At 36.6% G+C, this 20,888-nt stretch overlaps 1 protein-coding gene across 1 annotated transcript in view; it reads left to right on the top strand.

Annotated features, from left to right (window-relative positions):
* IL1RAPL1 (interleukin 1 receptor accessory protein like 1) overlaps positions 1–20,357 on the top strand; it is a 1,418,929-nt gene extending 1,398,572 nt beyond the window's left edge. The window contains exons 10-11 of the mRNA XM_043896687.1: positions 18,144–18,314; positions 18,753–20,357. Of these exons, the coding sequence (XP_043752622.1) occupies positions 18,144–18,314; positions 18,753–19,471 (890 nt within the window). The 3' untranslated portion in view covers positions 19,472–20,357. The remainder of the gene's footprint in view (positions 1–18,143; positions 18,315–18,752) is intronic.
* The last annotated feature ends 531 nt before the right edge of the window (positions 20,358–20,888 follow it).

The following is a 20,888-nucleotide window of genomic DNA, read 5'->3' as shown; positions in this document are numbered from 1 at the left end:
TAAGCAGGTGACAGTATACAGCATTGATATATTCCTTTCCTGATTTGGAACCAGTCTGTTGTTCCATGTCCAGTTCTAACTGTTGCTTCTTGACCTGCATACAGGTTTCTCAGGAGGCAAGTAAGGTGGTCTGGTATTCCCATCTCTTGAAGAATTTTCCACAGTTTATTGTGATCCACACAGTTAAAGGCTTTGGCATAGTCAATAAAGCAGAAGTAGATGTTTTTTTGGAATTCTCTTGCTTTTCCAGTGATCCAGCGGATGTTGGCAATTTGATCTCTGGTTCTTCTGCCCTTTCTAAATCCAGTCTGTACATCTGGAAGTTCATGATTCACGTACTGTTAAAGCCTGGCTTGGAAAATTTTGAATATTACTTTGCTAGCATGTGAGATGAGTGCAGTTGTGCAGCAGTTTGAACATTCTTTGGCATTGCCCTCCTTTGGGATTGGAAAGAAAACTGACCTTTTCCAGTTCTGTGGCCACTGCTGAGTTTTCCAAATTTGCTGGCATATTGAGTGCAGCACTTTCACAGCATCATCTTTTAGGATTTGAAAGAGCTCAGCTAGAATTCCATCACCTCTACCAGCTTTGTTCATAGTGATGCTTCCTAAGGTCCACTTGACTTCACATTCCAGGATGTCTGGCTCTAGGTGAGTGATCACACCATCGTGGTTATCTGGGTCATGAAGATCTTTTTTGTATAGTTCTTCTGTGCATTCTTGCCACCTGTTCTTAATATCTTCTGCTTCTGTTAGGTCCATACCATTTCTGTCCTTTATTGTGCCCATCTTTGCATGAAATGTTCCCTTGGTATCTCTAATTTTCTTGAAGAGATCTCTAGTCTTTCCCATTCTATTATTTTCCTTTATTTCTTTGCACTGACCACTGAGGAATACTTTATCTCTCCTTGCTATTCTTTGGAACTCTGCATTCAAATGGGTACATCTTTCCTTTTCTCCTTTGCCTTTAGTTTCTCTTCTTTTCTCAGCTATTTGTAAGGCCTCCTCAGAGAACCATTTTCCCTTTTTGCATTTCTTTTTCTTGGGGATGGTCTTGATCACTGCCTCCTGTACAAAGTCATGAACCTCTGTCCATAGTTGTTCAGGGACTCTGTCTATCAGATCTAATCCCTTGAATCTATTTGTCACTTACACTGTATAATCATAAGGGATTTGATTTAGGTTTAGATGTTTAGAGTTTAGATGTTACTGAACCTTAGTTGCATCTCCTTGGATTCTTCTACACATTGTTACAATTGAATAAATATCTACTATTGCAGTGTTGAAAAATTTCTCTAATATCATGAATCCCCATTCTTCCTAGCTCTCCTACAAGTCCTTTCTTCTTCCAAAGAAGAGAGAATTGTTAAGAGAATGCAAGCTTTTCTTGACTTGGCTTCAAAAACTGTAATTTGAAAGTCAAAGTTGATCAGCTATCTTTATTCTTGGCTACCATGTTTCCTCCGCTGAAATGGGAATACATGAAATGCTCTTGGAAAGAAAGGAAAAGGGTGTGAAGAAGAAGAAGAGGGAAAAAAAGTTTAGCTCATCTTTTGAAGTAATGTCAGTACTACAGTGATTGTTAATAACAGATTCACTGACCATTTCTTAAGTATGTATTAAATGACAAGTGTTGTGTTGACTATTTTATTGATACTCAGAAAATCATACAACCAGAAAGACAGAATTGAAACCCAGGTCTAAATCCCCAAATTTTCCTAATTTCCATCACTGTATCAGACTAGGAGATGAACTGTTTGGCATCTGGACACATTCAGTCGGTTCCTTTCAAGTCTTTACAATGGGCATTACCTGACTGTATCAGTTCTGTATCAGAAAGATTCTATTTTTCCAAGATGAAACACATTGATGCTTTGCTCTCTTGGTTTGTTCACATCAATCTTTGTACCCTTCTACACAACCTTACATTGTAATATTTCCCCTAGACTCAGGCCTTAGCGTTTATCTTTTAATTCTGCAGCACCACCTTTTTGGATCATATGTACAACCTGTCTACAGTTGCATTTATGTACGAATTACTCCTAAATGTCTTTCTCCAAGTTCTCTTGTTTTATTATCATATTCACATAAACTTTTGGTTTTTTTACACTGTAATAAGAACCAAGACCAGCTTTTCCATCACCCATCCCCCCACACTCATTCCTTACCATTCTCCGTTTTACATCTCAATTCTCTGTATCATCATTTACCTCATTTGCTTCACTTCCTCTCCATCTGCCATTTCCAATTAGTTATCATGATCAGCTAACACATTATTGACAAGAGACATATTAATACATCTTTTGTTACCCAAACATTATTGGCCACAGATATATCAATACATTTTTATATAGAGAGATACAATTAACATGACTGTGCATAGTTTTTAGAGCTTTAAGTTAATCAAGGGTTCATTGTACAACTTACGATTGTCATTATCATTCATATTTTGCTCCATTCAGTTTTTATCCCAACATTCTGTGTATTATAAATGCAAGTTTATTACCATAAAACTTTCAAAATTGCCACATCACAAAATTTTGAGTAAAGGACTTTTCAGTGAATTTTATGCAGATACTTTCTCTGATTTTCTGGATGACATATATAATAGTGTCTTAGAAGATGATAGTTCTTCAGAATACAGTACTGATTCAGACAATGTGAACATTCAGTTCAGTTGCTCAGTCGTGTCTGACTCTTTGCTACCCCATGAACTGCAGCACGCCAGGCCTCCCTATCCATCACCAACTGCTGGAGTCCACCTAAACCCGTGTCCATCGAGTCGATTATGCCATCCAACCATCTCATCCTCTGTCATCCCCTTCTCCTCCTGCCTTCAGTCTTTCCCAGCATCAGGGTCTTTTCAAATGAGTCAGCTCTTCGCATCAGGTGGCCAAAGTATTGGAGTTTCAGCTTCAACATCAGTCCTTCCAATGAACACCCAGGACTGATCTCCTTTAGGATGGACTGGCTGGATCTCCTTGCAGTCCAAGGGACTCTCAAGAGTCTTCTCCAACACCACAGTTCAAAAGCATCAATTCTTTGGCACTCAGCTTTCTTTGTAGTCCAACTCTCACATCCATACATGACCACTGGAAAGACCATAGCCTTGACTAGACAGACCTTTGTTGGCAAAGTAATGTCTCTGCTTTTTAATATGCTGTCTAGGTTGGTCATAACTTTCCTTCAAGGAGTAAGCATCTTTTACTTTCATGGCTGCAGTCATCATCTGCAGTGATTTTGGAGCCCAAAATATAAAGTCAGCCACTGTTTCCATTGTTTCCCCATCTATTTGCCATGAAGTGATGGGACCAGATGCCATGATCTTAGTTTTCTGAATGTTGAGCTTTAAGCCAACTTTTTCACTCTCCTCTTTCACTTTCATCAAGAGGCTCTTTAGTTCTTCTTCACTTTCTGGCATAAGGATGATGTCATTGGCGTATCTGAGGTTATTGATATTTCTCCCAGCAATCTTGATTCCAGCTTGTGCTTCCTCCAGCCCAGCGTTTCTCATGATGTACTCTGCATGTAAGTGAAATAAGCAGGGTGACAATATATAGCATTGACGTAATCCTTTTCCTATTTGGAACCAGTCTGTTGTTCCATGTCCAGTTCTAACTGTTGCTTCCTGACCTGCATACAGGTTTCTCAGGAGGCAGAGCAGGTGGTCTGGTATTCGCATCTCCTTCAGAATTTTCTGCAGTTTATTGTGATCCACACAGTTAATGGCTTTGGCATAGTCAATTAACAGAAGCAGATGTTTTTCTGGAACTCTCTTGCCTTTTTGATGATCCAGCGGATGCTGGCAATTTGATCTCTGGTTCCTCTGCCATTTCCAAAACCAGCTTGAAGATCTGGAAGTTCATGGTTCATGTATTGTTGTAGCCTGGCTTGAAGAATTTTGAGCATTACTTTACTAGTGTGTGAGATGAGTACAATTGTGCAGTAGTTTGAGCATTTTTTGGCGTTGTCTTTCTTTCTGATGTGAATATTAGACCAACAAAAAGACAAAAAACCTTAGTGATTGAGTCTGATACAGAAAGTGAAAAAGAAACTCACAGTACTGGAGAAGACTTTACAGGTGTGTCAAGTGTAACTATCCAGTATAATAACCCAGAAAGTGTTAGTGAAATAACAGAATAAATTTGGGGCCAGACAAAAATCACTGGTCATGGACATTGGTTTCTGCAAAACTCCCCCGGGAAATAATGAGTTAATTGTACCTCTTGAAAATAGACTATATCCTCACTCTTCATTGCAAATGCCTTGTGCAAACCTCCTACAACACTTTCTTAGTCTTCATTCTCTTCCCCTCCGTTTGATCCGCTATACTCAGCCAAACTTCTCTTTCTAAGTACAAATTTACTGTGATTCTTAGGGAAAAAAAAAAAGAGCCTTCATCTATGTTGCCTTGGAGAAGGAAATGGCAACCCACTCCAGTATTCTTGTCTCGAGAATTCCATGGACAGGGGAGCCTGGCAGACTACAGTCCATGGTGTTGCAAAGAGCCAGACACAACTTAGCAACTAAACAGCTATGTTGCCTGCTAGTTCAGTTCCGTCACTCAGTCATATCCGACTCTTTGCGACCCCATGGACTGCAACTCACCAGGCCTCCCTGTCCATCAGCAGCTCCCGGAGTTTACTCAAACTCATGTCCATTGAGACGGTGATGCCATCCAACCATCTCATCCTCTGTCATCCCCTTCTCCTCCCACCTTCAATCTTTCCCAGCATCAGGGTCTTTTCAAATGAGTCATCTCTTCGCATCAGGTGGCCAAAGTATTGGGAGTTTCAGTTTCAACATCAGTCCTTCCAATGATTATTCAGGGTAGATTTCCTTTAGGATGGACTGATTAGATCTCCTTGATGTCTAAGGGACCCTCAAGAGTCTTCTCCAACACCACAGTTCAAAAACATCAATTCTTCGGCGCTCAGCTTTCTTTATAGTCCAACTCTCACATCCATACATGACTACTGGAAAAACCATAGCTTTCACTAGATGGACCTTCATTGCCAAAATAATGTCTCTGCTTTTTAATATGTGGTCTAGGTTAGTCATAACTTTTCTTCCAAGGAGCAAGCGTCTTTTAATTTCATGGCTGCAGTCTCCATCTGCAGTGATTTGGGGCCCAAAAAGTAAAGTCTGTCACTGTTTCCACTGTTTCCCCATCCATTTGCCATGAAGTGATGGGACTAGATGCCATGATCTTAGTTTTCTGAATGTTGAGTTTAAAGTCAACTTTTTCACTCTCCTCTTTCACTTTCATCAAGAGGCTCTTTAGTTCTTCTTCACTTTCTGCCATAAGGGTGGTGTCATCTGCATATCTGAGATTATTGATACTTCTCCTGGTTTTGGTTATCGATATTTCTGCCTGCCAGAGCAGAAAACTTTCTTAACTCAGAAAGCACCTGCTGTAACAGGGTGACCCAACTAAACATGTGTAACCTTGCCAACCCCATAGAATTTGATCATACATAGTTCCCAGTTAGAATGAAATGCTGGTCTTTGGACAAACACAGCTGTTGAGAATGGACCCAAGACAATGCAGTTACCCATAATTCTCAGGTCCCTTTGGGTAAATGAGCTAACTCTAATGGTTAGGGATAGGAGAAGATTAATTGCTACTCTACCACCTTGATTCCATAAAATACTGAAAGAAAATTTGGACAGATTCTGCTGCATATACATTTCTTAATAAACAAACATTTAACCTATCCTATCAACTTGAAGAAGATCCAACTCTGTGTCACATGAATGTTTGTGAGAGTTCCCAGAAAACCTTGCCCCTGAGGCACATGTGACAATCCCGGTGTCAGGATTAGGCTAACCATCTAATGATGTCTAAGAATATTCCTCATCAACTGGAAACGATGTATGATACAGGAAACTGTCATGGTATTCAATGAAAAGCAGAACATAAAAAGATTTGTATACTATGATGATCAGCTTTGAAGAGAGCTATGTCTCCATGTCGATAAGAACTGAAAGGAACTATTCAGACATGAAAACAACATTGTAGGGCATTATAATTTGAGATGTTATATCTATATTTTTTCAGAAATTTCTCTGATATTACTGTATTTTCTATTACATATAACTTTTAAAATTCTTTCTGAAATAAATTTGGATTTATGAAAAACCCAGAAGGAATATTCTTCATTAGGACACAGGACCATTTAGAATCAAGTCTGAAACAGTTTCCCTAAGTGGAAAGGTCTCTGGCCCCACTAGATATGTGAGAGGTGGGATGTGTCTCTAAATGATGTTAAGTTACTCGTGTCTTTTTTTGTTGAAGTATAGTTGATTTACAATGTTGTGTTACTTTCAGGTATATGGCAATGTGATTTGATTTTATATATATATATATATGTATGTGTATATATATATGTGTGTGTGTGTGTGTATATATATGCACACACACATAAATATATTTATTCTCTTTCAGATTTTTCACCTTATAGGTTCTTCCAAAATATTCATTATAGTTCCCTATGCTATACAGTAAATCCTTGTTGTTTATCTATTTTATATATAGTAGAACATGTATGTTATTCCCAAACTCTTAATTTATCCCTCCCCCACTTTCACATAACCATAAGTTTATTTTCTATCTCTGGATCTATTCCTGTTCTGTAAATAACTTCATTTGTATTTTTTTTAGATTCCCCATGTAAGTGATATCGTATGGTATTTGTATTTTTCTGTCTGGCTTACTTCATTTAGTATGATAATCTCTAGGTCTATCCATGTTGCTGTAAATGGTGTTATATCACCCTTTTTATGGCTGAGTAATATTCCATTGTTTGCATGTATGTGTATGTGGACATATTCCTTGTCCATTTATCTGTCAATGGACATTTACTGCGTGGTTACTTCCATGTCTTGGCTATTGTAAATAGTACTGCAGTGAATTCTGGTGTGCATGTATCTTTTTGAATTAGCGTTTTTTCTGGATATATACCCAGGAGTGGGAATGCTGGATCATATGGTAATTCTGTTTTCAGTTCTCTAAGGAGCCTTCATACTGTTCTCCATAGTAGCTGTACTACATTCCCCACAACAGTGTAGGAGGGTTACTGCTTTCCACACTCTCTCCAGCATTTGTTATTTGTAGATTTTTTAAAATGATGGCCATTCTGACAGATGGGAGGTGGTACCTCATTGTAGTTTTGGTTTGCATTTTTCTAATAATTACTAATGTTGAGAATTTTTTCATGTACCTGTTAACCATCTGTATGTCTTCTTTGGAGAAATATCCATTTAGGTCTTCTGCCCATTTTATGATTGAATTGTTCGTTTTGTGTTTTTTTCCCTTATATTGAGCTCTATGAGCTCTTTGGATATTTTGGAAGTTAATCCCTTGTCAATTGCATCATTTGCAAATATTTTATCCTATTCTATTAGTTGTCTTTTCATTTTGTTTATGATTTCTTGGGCATATGTCTTAAGTAGCACTGATTTCAACATTGAGGGTCCATTTCCAAAATCCATTATGCTTAGTAAAAAAAAGTCACTAATTTTAGCAGTGAAACTTGATTTCTAATATCCATTGTGCTAATTCATGAAGCATCTACTTTTGATGAGAAATAATAATAGCTGAAGTGTTTGTAGTGGCTCTAGAGTGTTCCCTTATTCTAATTAAATGCTAGCTGACCATCCTGATAAAGGCAACCTACTGTCTGTAGAGCTGAATATACACTAATATGATATCTCACCATGTTTGCCAGAATAATTACAAAGAAAATACTGTTATCCCAATAACATCAGACTCGTTTGCCCCTACATGCCTCTGACTGGGATTTCCCTTCCACTCTGTTTAAATGCTTGTGTAAAGATAGGCTGTCCTTCTTTCTTTGCTTTCTTCTTGTCTCTTCTCCCTCCCTTCTCTTTTCCTCTTTCATATACAGCTCGTGTTTCCCCCTGACTTACAGAGATTCCCCTCATAATCCCAAGATGTAGTTATTTTCTCCTTCATCTATACTAAAATGGCACTTCAGGAACATCATTTTTATAGCTCTTTCACTTTGAATGATGAGCACTTACTGGTAAATACTTACTACTTGTACATCATTATGAATTCAAGATTCCATACCACATTTATTGATTTATGGGAACAAAAGGCTCAGAGTCATGAATAAAAGAATTGTTCCAAAAATCTTTCAAGGATGTCTAGATTTTAGAATTGACTCTACAAATAAAAAAATATAACAGATATTTAAAGAAAAACAAGATTATAATGTTATAGTCTATGAATAAAAGAAAACAGCAAAGAGTAAGCTGTCTTACACTGATGATTGTATTGGTAGATGTCAGTAAGGTACTATGTAAGATTTCATTAGGGTATAACTTATGGGAACAAACTTAAGACTTCATTTGGGGGGGAGGATCTTGTGCTAGACAGGGTGAATCTACTTTTTGTTTGTTTTTCTCAGATCATAAAATGCTTCCTTTTGCTTTTATCTCCTGTGTATGGGATTTGAGGGATGTGCTTATTCATAATAATGGCAGGGCTTGGCAGGGCAAGCTTATGCAAACACTATAATAACTAATATGATTCCTATTTTAAAGATAAAGAAACAGATCTCTTCTAGTTCTACTTTAAGAATTATTACAGATATTGGACAAAGTGAGTCAGAGCAATCCTTCGTAATCTCTACCCACTGACCTTGGAAAATGTGAAGAACTGTTCCATTTAAAGCATTTGAAATAAATTGGTATCTATACAGTCTTATGTCATAGAATTTATTTTTCATTCTTCTTCAATTATAAGGTTACTGACATTAAGAGTTTCAGGAATCATTGTCCTCATGATGAAACATTGTCTTCTGTGACACACAGTACTTCGGTAAAATCATTTAGAAACACCCTCGGGTTTTTTGTTTGTTTGGGGGTATTTTTTGGTGGTGGTAATTAGATAATTTGCTTACATGTGAACGATCTAGACTGTGTTTTTGAATTCCAGAAGGAGAAACCAATATAGCTGATTTTGGTGTATACCTTACTCAAAATCGTAAGCTAAGTGATAGGAATCAAGCCTTTTTACTCCAAATCTCATGTTCCCTATAGCATGCTGCCAACTCTTACCCTCTTTTTTCTTTTTTTCCCTAGTTTTATTGAGAAATAATTGACATACATCATTTTGCAAGTTCAAGGCATATAACCTAATGGTTTGAATTACATGTATTGTGAAAAAAGTACCACAATAGGCTCAGCTAATATCCATCTTCTCATATAAATACAATAAAAATAAAAGAAAGAAAAAAGGAAAAAAATTCTCCTTGTGATGAGAGCTCATAGGATTTACTCTCTATTAACAACTTTCCTGTATATTGAACAGCAGTGTTAGGTATAGTCATGTTGTACATTATATCCATAGTACTTACTTATTTTATAACTAGAAGTTTGTAACTTTTGACCACTTTCCTCCAATTTTCCCTCTTCTATCTTCCACCTCTGATAACTCTAAGTTTGGTCTTTTTTCCATGAGTTTAAGTTTCAAAACTACAAAGCATTGATGAAAGAAATTGCGGAAGACACAAACACGTGGAAAGGTATCCTGTGTTCATGGATTGAAAAAATTAATTCTGTTAAAATGGCAATTCTAGCAAAAGCCTTCTGTAGATGCAATGCAATCCCTATCAAGGGTCCAGATGCATTTTTTTTTACAGAAGTAGAAAATACACTACTAAAATTAATATGGAACCATGAAAGACCCTAAATAGCCAAAGAAATCCTGAGAAAGAATAAAGCAGGAGTTATCGCACTTCATGCTCAGATGGTAAAATGTCTGCCTACAATGCAGGAGACCTGGGTTCGATCCCTGGGTCCAGAAGATCCTCTGGAGAAGGAAATGGCAACCCGCTCCAGTACTCTTGCCTGGAAAATCCCATGGACAGAGGAGCCTGGTAAGGTACAGTCCGTGGGGTCACAAAGAGTCGAACACGACTGAGTGACTTCACTTCACTATCACAATTCAAAACAGTATATATATATATATATATATATATATATATATATATATACTGGCATAAAAAGACAAGTAGACCAATGGGATAGAATGAGAACACAGAAATAAACCCAAGCAAATATGGTGTTACCCTCCTAATTAAGACTTTTACCATCTACACTTCCCACTGTCCTCTTAAGGATTCAAAGGAAAGAAACTAGTATCTACTGAATACCTGCATTGGGCCAAGCATTTCACTGTATGGTGGAGACTCATTTAATCCTAGACATATTCTTTAGGGAGCTGCAATTCTATAGATCTGGAAATGAAGTCTCAAATGAGTAAAATAAAATTAATGGCAGTCTGAATTTGAGCTCAGCTGCTGTTTTTTTCCTTCACTGTATCATACCATAGATATTTTAATTAGTGACACATTTCAGTATTTGAGGTCCTATGGAATCAAAGAGTCCAGAAAAGTACCAAGTAATCAAACATGTAAACTAGAGCAATATTGTTAAATTTTCAAAGTGTAAAAATAAAGCAGATTTATTTTAGAATATAATGGTCAGAGGCTGCCCTGGCTGAATTGACATGAAAAGTGGAATTTATTAAAACAATGACATTCAGTAATCACAAAATCTAAATATTAATATGTGCATAATTTTTTTATTCAAAGATCTATTTCTGCAGATGTTTTAAATGAAAAATTATTAGTTGGAAATGTAAGAAAACATATGAAGGTCAAGTCTGAAATACAAGAAAGAAATGACTTAATTTTTAAAAAATCTCTTATGTATTCAAATTATATCAATGCTAGTTGTTAATGATCACATAATTCTCTGCTAATGTACTACATGCAAAAGTAGAAAATCATCTTTAAAATGAAATACACAGTTCATCATGGAACCCTACCCCAGTCTCACTTTGGTAATCCATTTGTTGAATAATAGCCTCTGTCACTAATCAGTTTCACATTTGTGACTATAAATATTTGAAAATAAATTTTAAGAAGAAACGGCCACCTGCCAATAACATCTGACAACTATTCAATAGGTATTTAAAGGTTAAAAACTCCCAAAGACCTGAATGTCAATCTCAAGCCATTTATATTATCAGTAAATCTCTTTCCTAGCGCATATCCAATATAGCCACCACCTTCATCTTGATAAGGGAGTCTTCATTCTACATTTTCTTAAAAGCTCTATTGTTCTAAAAAAAAAATCCATGGATTCTTCGGCTTCTCAGTCCTTCTAAAGAGAATTGACTAATATCCTCTCATATGTCAAAAGGAAAAATGTTTGTTTATCATTTTTCTAAACCACTTTTTTTATTCCTGATAAGTTCTATATTTTCCTGCTCTCATCAAAATTTCTTAATAATGTTTTTAATTTATATTTTTATTTCTTCACTATCTAGACCAAGTTTTTTTTCTCCTCAAATATATCTTTTTATAAAACATAGTAGTTGATTCAGTAAATTGAAGGAGAAAATTCTACTGGACTAGTTGTTTGACTTAAAGTAACAAAGCAGCTAGTTAATTGATTAGGTTTGGTATTTTTTATTTGTTTCTCTTCTTCCCCCCAGCTTTATTGAGATATAATTGACATATAACATTGTATACATTCAAGAGGTACAATGTGACAATTTGACACACATATACATTATGGAATGACTGCCACAATAACATTACCTAACATCCTTCCCCGCACATAAATATTTCTTTTTGTAGTGAGAGCATTTAAGATCTACTTTCTGCCACACTCAAGTATATAATACAGTATTATTAATCAAGCTTTCTGTGTATCCCTAGAAATTATTCTTCTTATAGCTGGAAGTTTATTTATTTTGACCAGCATGTCCCCACTCCTAGCCCCTGACAACCACCATTCTACTCTCTTTTTCCATTAGTTCAGCTTTTGCAGTTCCACATTGTAAGTGAGATCATTCAATATTTGTCTTTCTCTGTCTGACTTGTTTCACTTAAGCATAATGCCCTCAAGGCCCACCCAAATAAAATAGGTTTCCTTCATTTTTATAGCTGAATAATATTCTACAAAACAATATTCTACTGTGTTCATATTTTATGTTCCTATTTTTTTGGCCACACCATGTGTCATGTGGGATCTTTAGTTCCCTGGGCAGGGATCAAACCTGTGCCCCCTGCATTAGGAGCACAGAGTCTTAACCACTGGACTTCCAGGGAAGTCCCCTAGCCTTTATTGTGTTGAAGTATTTTCTTTCTCTACCCAACTTTTTGAGAGCTTTTATAATGAAGTTATAAACTGCTTTGTCACATCCTTTTTTCTGAATCTATTGACAGGATCATATGATTTTTATTCCTCATTCTATTAATGTGGCATGCCACATTTATTGATTTGCACATGTTGATCCATCCTTGCATCCCAGGAATAAATCCCACTTGATCATGTTATATTATCTGTTTAAGGTACAGTTGAATTTGGTTTGCTAGTATTTTGTTGAGAATTTCTGTATCTGTATTCATTAGGGATATTGATTTGTAGTTTTCTTGTAGTATTCTTATCTGGTTTTTGTATCAGGATAATGCTGGCATCATAAAATTCATTTGGATATATTCCCTCCTCTTTTATTTTTTCCTTGGAAGAGTTTGCAAAGGATTGCATTAATTCTTCTTTAAATATTTGGTAGAATTCACTAGCCAAAGTGGTTACTAGCTTGAGAATTTCTGTCTAGTTCTTCTTTGTGGTTTCTGTTTCTGTATTAAATGGAAGATCCCCTGGAGAAGGGAACAACTACCCACTCCAGTATTCTGGCCTGGAGAATTCCATGGACTGCATAGTCCATGGGGTCACAAAGAGCTGGACACAACTTTGCGACTTTCGCATTTTATTCATGCATTATTTTCCTGACTTTGTTAAACTGCCTGTATTTATTTTCACTGCTTTTCTTTAAGATGACTATTTTTACTTTTTTATCTCACAAGTTGTAGACCTCCACTTCTTAGGTGTTGGTTACTGGCACATTATTACTTTCCTTAGGTGATATCATATTTGCCTGATTCTTTGTGATCCATGTATCTCTGCATTGGTGTCTGTACATTTGAAGGAGCAAATATCTCTGCTAGTCTTTCCAGACTGACTTTAGCAGGTAAAGTTCTTCTGTCTGTTCCCCAGGCCAGTGCAATTACTTCCAGAAACCTAATCATTCTGGATTGGAGCTCAGGTTCATATGGGTCCTATCTGGTCTCTGGGTGGATAGGAATACCTCTAGAACCTTGTTCAGTAGTATAACACTTGGACAGGTTTTCACTTCAGGATCCACAGTTGTGTCTTACTGCCAGGTGTGTGGATGGGTATGGCTCCCACCAGCTCACCCTCCGGCTAATACCTGGTCACTGGATGGATCCTTGGGTGGGCAGGGCTGGCTCTGTGCTGCAGAAGAGAGGATATATGCAAATGATAGCTTATTGGACCACCTTGATGACTTCATTCCTATTTTTCTTTTTTTGTGGGACATTACAGTGAGAATCTCTTGAAAATCATGGAAAGAGTAAACCAATGACTATATTAGAACCTATGAATATTATTACAGAAGGTGTGTATGTCAAATGCTTTCCATCTCTGCAGTCAACAGAATTATACTTGAGGGTTTAAATTACAGAAAATCAAATTTAGAGAATAAAGTTCAGATTAAGATATAGATTGTGGTACTGTCCTTCTATGACTAACTCGTTTTCAGCTATTTATAAACTGAAGTTGAATTTGAAAGATCACAGTCCTATCCTTTAAAAATCTTAGCATAATTTTGTTTTTTCTATGATTATAAAAAATCTCACATTTTCAATTTCTTATACATATTAAGATTAGTCAATATGCATTCTTACAGACATAAAAAATATCTAAGAGATATTTCCCATGACTCTGATTCAGCAGGTAACTGAAAAAAAAGAAGAAACCTTAGAATCTGTATGTTTTTGACTCAGGAAATGTTACTGCATTTAGCATGATATATGACATGGTATTTTCAGTCTGATAATTTTCAAATCAGAAGTTTGCACCTGTTGGTAAATAAATGCCTAGCCCAGTACTGCACTGACATAGACTCTGGGGAAAGAGAGAAATTAGATATCAATCAAGTGTCCATTGATTTGAGGAAGGATGCTGCTGTAGCTGCTTGCAAGGGGCCTTTTAGTCCTATTTCTTACCAGAATAACCTCCATGTGAACATCTCCTTTTTACCTGGGGGATATTAGCTTAAATGTTGCAAACTCATCCAGATGACATAAAGAGATAGAAAACTGACTGAGACCACAGTACCTATTCCCGGGGTTCATTTAATCTTAATATGGTTACTGAATATATTAGTCTAGGTACGAATTTATCCCCTTTTTGATGAAAGTGTGGATTTTCATGGATTTTCATCTTATTTCTAGATAAAATAGAGCACACAGCTTGTAAGTATCAAGTCCCCTTATCATGGAGCTGAGGCTACAGTGTGTAGGCTTTGTGATACTTTTGATCAGTTACCTGGCAGCTGACTGCAATTCTTTGATACCTTTGAGACCTTGGAGTACCTATGAAAGTGAAAGTGTTGGTCACTCAGTCATGTCCGACACTTTGTGACCCCATGGACTGTAGCCCACCAGGCTCCTCTGTCCATGGAATTCTCCAGGCAAGAATACTGGAGTGGGTTGCCATTCCCATCTCCAGGGGATCTTCATAACCCAGGGACTGAACCCAGGTCTCCTGCATCACAGGTAGATTATTTACCATTTGAGCTACCTGGGAAGCTCCAATACCTATGCCTGGAGTACCTATACTCTGTCGTAAAGCAGAGTTTCTCCAAGTGTTGTCCCTGAGCTGGCAGCAGTTATCACTTGAGAGTTTTCTATAAATTCCAATTCTAAGGACCTATTCTAGATATTCTGAATTTAGAATATCTAAACTCCACTCCGGAGGTGGAGTCTATCAGTCTGTATTTTAGCAAGTCTTCCAAATTGTTGCCATTCATGCTTAAGTATGAAAACCACTTTCTCAGAGAAGCTTACAAGGACTCTGAGCCTTCAATGAGTCACAGTGAGAAAATACAGTTCAAGATTATTTCAAAGAAACTTTGCTAAACTTTGACCCTGTCACTCTTAGTAATTACTTGAGGAGTCCAGGCAACTTGAAGTATGTATCACCAAAGCCATCTCTCCTAGGAAATGGCCCAAATCTTGAGAAAATCTCTCCATTAGCCATAGATATATGTCACGTGATACCCAAACGAGAGGCCATTCATTCATTTAATCAACAGATATGTTTGAGCATCTACTAATCCCTAGTCATATATCTGAATCAAGGATCTTGTGGTCAAAGAAAGAAGATAAGATGTGAGCACAATAATATAATATGTGGTAAAAGAGATCACCTTCAACTCGAAGATATCAGACTCAAATTGAAAGGAAACCAAAGGCAGAGATAGCTGCTGGCTTTTTGACAATGAGTAGCCATAAGTATTTCTCAAGCTACCATAAACGTAATCAGTTGTAAGGTTTAAAAAAATAAATTTTCTGATTATATGTGGAATGGGCCAGAAGAATAAGGAAACAGAGAGGAAAGACCCAATAAAATATAATTATAGCAGCTGAGAAGAGAGTAGGACCTCACCCTGGATGGAAACAATCCAAAGGATTTTTACCAGTGAATGGCTGTGAGATTATTGGTAAGGAAAAGAGATAAATGAAACATGCATCTGACATTTAGAGACTATAGACGTGAGATTCTTATGTTACTAAATTTAAGTGTAATAAAACATGAAGAACAAAGCTTGAGATGGAAAGTTTGTTTGGTTGTGAACATGTTGAATGTCCAGGTTACAGGTTCATGAGAAAGAAGACAAGATTGGACATCTAAGTTAGGGAGACATCTACATAGACGTGGTTGTCGATGTAATGGGAGAAAAAGAGATTTGTAAGGGATCGTAAGCTGAGAGACAAATGAAACGGGCCACCGAAAACATCTTAAGAAATAACAGCATTTATGAATTGGAAGAGAGATGTCCATGGATGAGGCAGGAGAACCAGAAACAGTGTCATGTAAGCAAAAGTGACATCCATCTGGAACTTACTAGTATTGGTGGACCAGTTGTTTACATGTGGTCATAAGTGCTCTGTTCTCTTTGGTGTTCATATTGATCTGGTTTTCAAATGCTTTTGAGCCTATACAAGACAAAAGGTGAAGAATGAGGATCTAGTCATTACCCATCCCAGATTGGGCAAACTTCAGTATTTTATAGTACTTTGTAAAAAATTAGAAGAGAAATAATCCCAGAAAAATAATAGTATATGCATGAAATCATTATGCAATCTTCAGTCTAGTTTAAAGAGTCCTCCCATTAGCCCATGACGCTTGTACTATTCTTTGCAACATATTTATCCTCTGGAAATAGATTGTGGACTTGTCTATGTCTTCTACTAGACTGGAAGTTACTGACCCATATTGTGGGTCATATTGTAGGAAGACTTTATCTCATAGATATGGCATGTGATTATCTAATAAATGGACATTTTAATTGAATATTAACTGGTATTGTAGCTTTATTATGTGCTATTTTCTATTATTTCTTACTCAAGTATTTATGTCAACAAAGTGGTACCACTATAGACCTCTGGCATATCTGCATAGACATGGTATAATAAATATAATTATCATTTTTGTGAAAATTGAATTACTGTGTACAATTATATCCTGCTTAAAGAATAAAGAAAATGCCAAATACCAAAATATGACATGATTGGGATGATTACTTTTTTTTTTATTACCTGAAGGTTGCTTTAAAAAAATTTTCCATAGCTAAAGGTTTTTATTTTCCCAGGGATCCTGTAGTAGAGTTTCTTATATGCCTGTGTTAACTTTAAGTGAAGTAAACAGTTCTCTGAGTTTTCCATAATAAGCTATAGAATGACTTATAGGTAGTTCAGGATTATCAGACTACTAAATGAACATACATATGTACCTTCAGAAGTGAATTTTAGTGTCTTTGAAGTCAAAAGGAGTGTCCCAGAGCCACCCAGAGCAAGTCATGGATGCCCCTCTATCTTTGATATTTTATACCCCAAATATTTTAAATTTTCTATACCAAATGCCAACATCCTTTTGTTCTGAAATATGAGTGTTTCAACTCAACTTGATCTAATAATAATCAAATCTAATAATCAAAAAAATCAATGACAATCATCAAGGAAGCACAAAAGAGACCTAAGCATATTGATATTGACAGACATGTCCTACTGATAGTATTTAGAATTGAAGTGAATTATGAATCCTGATATCACACTCTGAAAAGGAAATTGACAGATGAGATTTTGCAGAAGATCAATGACTTCTTGTTCTAAGAAACAACAAATGAGAATTTTGGGATGTTTATGCTAAGATAAAGATAACGCACAATAGTAGTCATCAAATATTTGAAGGGTTCTCATGTAAAAAGGGAGAAGAATGAGGAAAGAAATCAAATTTTGGAACTAAGTTTAATTCATTTGTATTATACTTTTTGATTCTTTCAGTCAAACTGATTAACATGAAATAAAATTAGGCAGTAATTTACATGTAAGATAAGTGAGGATCAGGAAAACAATATGTTTTTCTATAATAATTCAGCATATTAATAGTCTTAATACTGAACTCTAAGAACCAGCTCCCAAAGAAAAATTAATTATTCCAAATTTTGTTTTATCTTTTCCCCAAAAGAAAATCAGCACGACCTAAAACCACACAGCACACAACCTAAAAACCATTCCTCAAGCCAGCCAAGCCAATTTCAATTTTCTTTCTTTTTTTTCAACAGGGTAAAATCATCAAAAGAAGGATTAGGTGAAATGTACAATTACGTAGAATAAGAACATATTATCCAAATATGTGGCTATTATAAGCTGTCAAAATTCTCTATGATCTATGCATCAAAAATGTTTAATGTTAACATTTCATTGCTGTTTTCATTAATTTTTCTCCTACTGTCTTAATAACAACAAAATGTAACTCCTTTATACCCCCAAATTCATTCCACGATACTTGGCATTATTGAATTATTAATGAAAATTAATAAAAACTTCTTCCTCTGGTCTCCGAGAAGTGGGACATTTGGAGATACTTATGAAATAAGATGATTGTTCTCATGTCCTATTGCTTTCTTTGTAGAGTAGTGACTTCAGCTTTACTCTGTAATGTTCTTGACAGATAATAAAGATTACGATGCATACTTATCATATACCAAAGTGGATCCTGACCAGTGGAATCAAGAGACTGGGGAAGAAGAACGCTTTGCTCTTGAAATCCTGCCTGATATGCTTGAAAAGCATTATGGATATAAGTTGTTTATACCAGACAGAGATTTAATCCCAACTGGAAGTAAGTTAATGTTTTCATTTAAGAGTGTGAGTATCCTTGTATCTGTCTGTGTAGTCATCATTTTTAGATAAAATTTTAACTTTTGCTTCTTCTACATCTGTCAGTGTCTCAAGAAATGGCATGATATGTTCAAATGAAAAATAAGTTTTGATACCCCTGAGGAAGCCACTTCCACTATTCTATAAAGTGTCTCATGTTATGAGCCTTGACATTTAAAAAAACCAAATGAGAGATTTGTACCTGGGAAGATATTTCTATCACTAAGAGAAGCAAAAGCCCCATCCTCTTTTCTAAGTGATCATTGGCTATTTTCATCTTCTTAAGGGTTTACCTAACAATCAACAATTCTCATTTTCATGTGTGAAAGAGAATCCACTGGGGCTTTCTGGACCAAATGTTCAGTTTACTTATTCTGATAAACCCTTTTCTCTGTTGTAGCATACATTGAAGATGTGGCAAGGTGTGTAGATCAGAGCAAGCGGCTGATTATTGTCATGACCCCCAATTACGTAGTCAGAAGAGGCTGGAGCATCTTTGAGCTGGAGACCAGACTTCGAAACATGCTTGTGACTGGAGAAATTAAAGTGATACTCATTGAGTGCAGTGAGCTACGAGGAATCATGAACTACCAGGAGGTGGAGGCCCTCAAGCACACCATCAAGCTCCTGACCGTCATTAAGTGGCATGGACCAAAATGCAACAAGTTGAACTCTAAGTTCTGGAAACGTTTACAATACGAAATGCCTTTTAAGAGGATAGAACCCATTACACATGAGCAGGCTTTAGATGTTAGTGAGCAGGGGCCTTTTGGGGAGCTGCAGACTGTCTCAGCCATCTCCATGGCTGCCGCCACCTCCACAGCTCTAGCCACTGCCCATCCAGATCTCCGGTCCACCTTTCATAACACTTACCATTCACAAATGCGTCAGAAACACTACTACCGAAGCTACGAGTATGACGTACCTCCTACTGGCACCCTGCCTCTTACCTCCATAGGCAATCAGCATACCTATTGTAACATCCCTATGACACTCATCAACGGGCAGCGGCCACAGACAAAATCGAGCAGGGAGCAGAATCCAGACGAGGCCCACACAAACAGTGCCATCCTGCCGCTGTTGCCACGGGAGACCAGTATATCCAGTGTGATCTGGTGACAGAAAAGCAAGGGACACCCCGTCCCTGGGAGTTTGAGTAGAGTCTGCAGTCCAGTGCCTGGAACTAAATCCTCGACTGCTGCTGTTTAAAAAAAAAAAAAAACAAAAAAACAAAAACATGCATTACAATCTCTAGAACATGAGGAAAAACAGGGTCTTGTACATATGTTTTTTGCAATTTCTTTGTAGCATCAGTGTCTTCCTGTTTTACCATGTCTCTTACCATTACATTTTTTGACTTTGTTTTATATGTCATTGGAATTTGTAAATTTACCTTTTTTTAAAGAAGAGACTTATGTATAGATAGAAAACCCTTTTTTGCTTCATTAGTTTAGTTTTAGAATGGGTTTTTATTTCCTTTCCTTGATTTTTGTTTTGCTTTTAACATTTCCTTGGGGTGCTTGGACAAATCTATCCGATGGGACAAGGAGCACCGGATCCTCTCTTGGGTTCTACCTAGGATCAGCAGGGCCATGTGGGCCTTCAGAAAGCAGTGCAACGAATGCCAGCATTGCCACTCGGGAAAAAAAAATAATGAGAACACTTGCTCATAGGAGGGCCCCACCAATCAGAGCCCTGAATCTCTTCCTTGTCCCACCTCATTCCCCACCTCTACCCTTCTAATGGCGGCATGACGTGTAAACTCTGAGAAGGGGTAGGGGGGTGGGGTCTAACTGTCTTAACATTTAATTCACTGCTCGTCAGAATACACTCCAGACCCAAAAGTGTGCTAGTCACTTGACAGTGACCACTACAGAGTGCTAAGAAGAGAAGATCAAGGGCATGAAAATGGGGGAGAGTGTGCTGTTTCCGTTTTTTAAATGAGTTGATGTACCCTTATATAAATATATATATATATATATATATATAAAAACACAGAACAAAAGTAACAAAAACAAAAAAAACAAAAAAACAAACAAAAAAAAAAACAAAACAAAAAAATCAAGCCCTATATTTGATCACTTCCTGGAAAGGCATGAATGTGTTCGTGGCTGTTTTTGTTTACTATTCTACTTCCTCTTTTCCCTCTATGATTTTCTGCAAATGAGATTATGTGCAAATGCCAGGCAAGTTAACTCAAAAGGGTGAATCAACACAAGTCAAAATGAAATTTACATTGAAGGCTTCCAAACCAAAGGGAAGGACAGGATGTGTCATCAAATATGTTTTGTCACCTTGTATTATAGAAAATGTTATTTTCTAAAGAGTCAGTGCAAATCTGTGAAACTTATTATGGGGTCCCCTTGTATTTAAATGTTACTTCACTGTATTTAATTTTCAGTGCTATAATCAGAATCAAGTGTTTGGTTTCAGTTTGTGAACATAAGCAACACTTATTAATCTCAAAGTGTTTATATAAGAACTCAGGAGGTCAAACATATGATTACCAACAGAAATCAGTATTTTCAAAATAAAC

This window comes from Cervus elaphus, chromosome X (genome assembly GCF_910594005.1).
Source record: "Cervus elaphus chromosome X, mCerEla1.1, whole genome shotgun sequence".
NCBI lineage: Eukaryota > Metazoa > Chordata > Mammalia > Artiodactyla > Cervidae > Cervus > Cervus elaphus.
The sequence above is the reverse complement of the archived record's forward strand: the minus strand, read 5'-3'. Positions and strand labels throughout refer to the sequence as shown.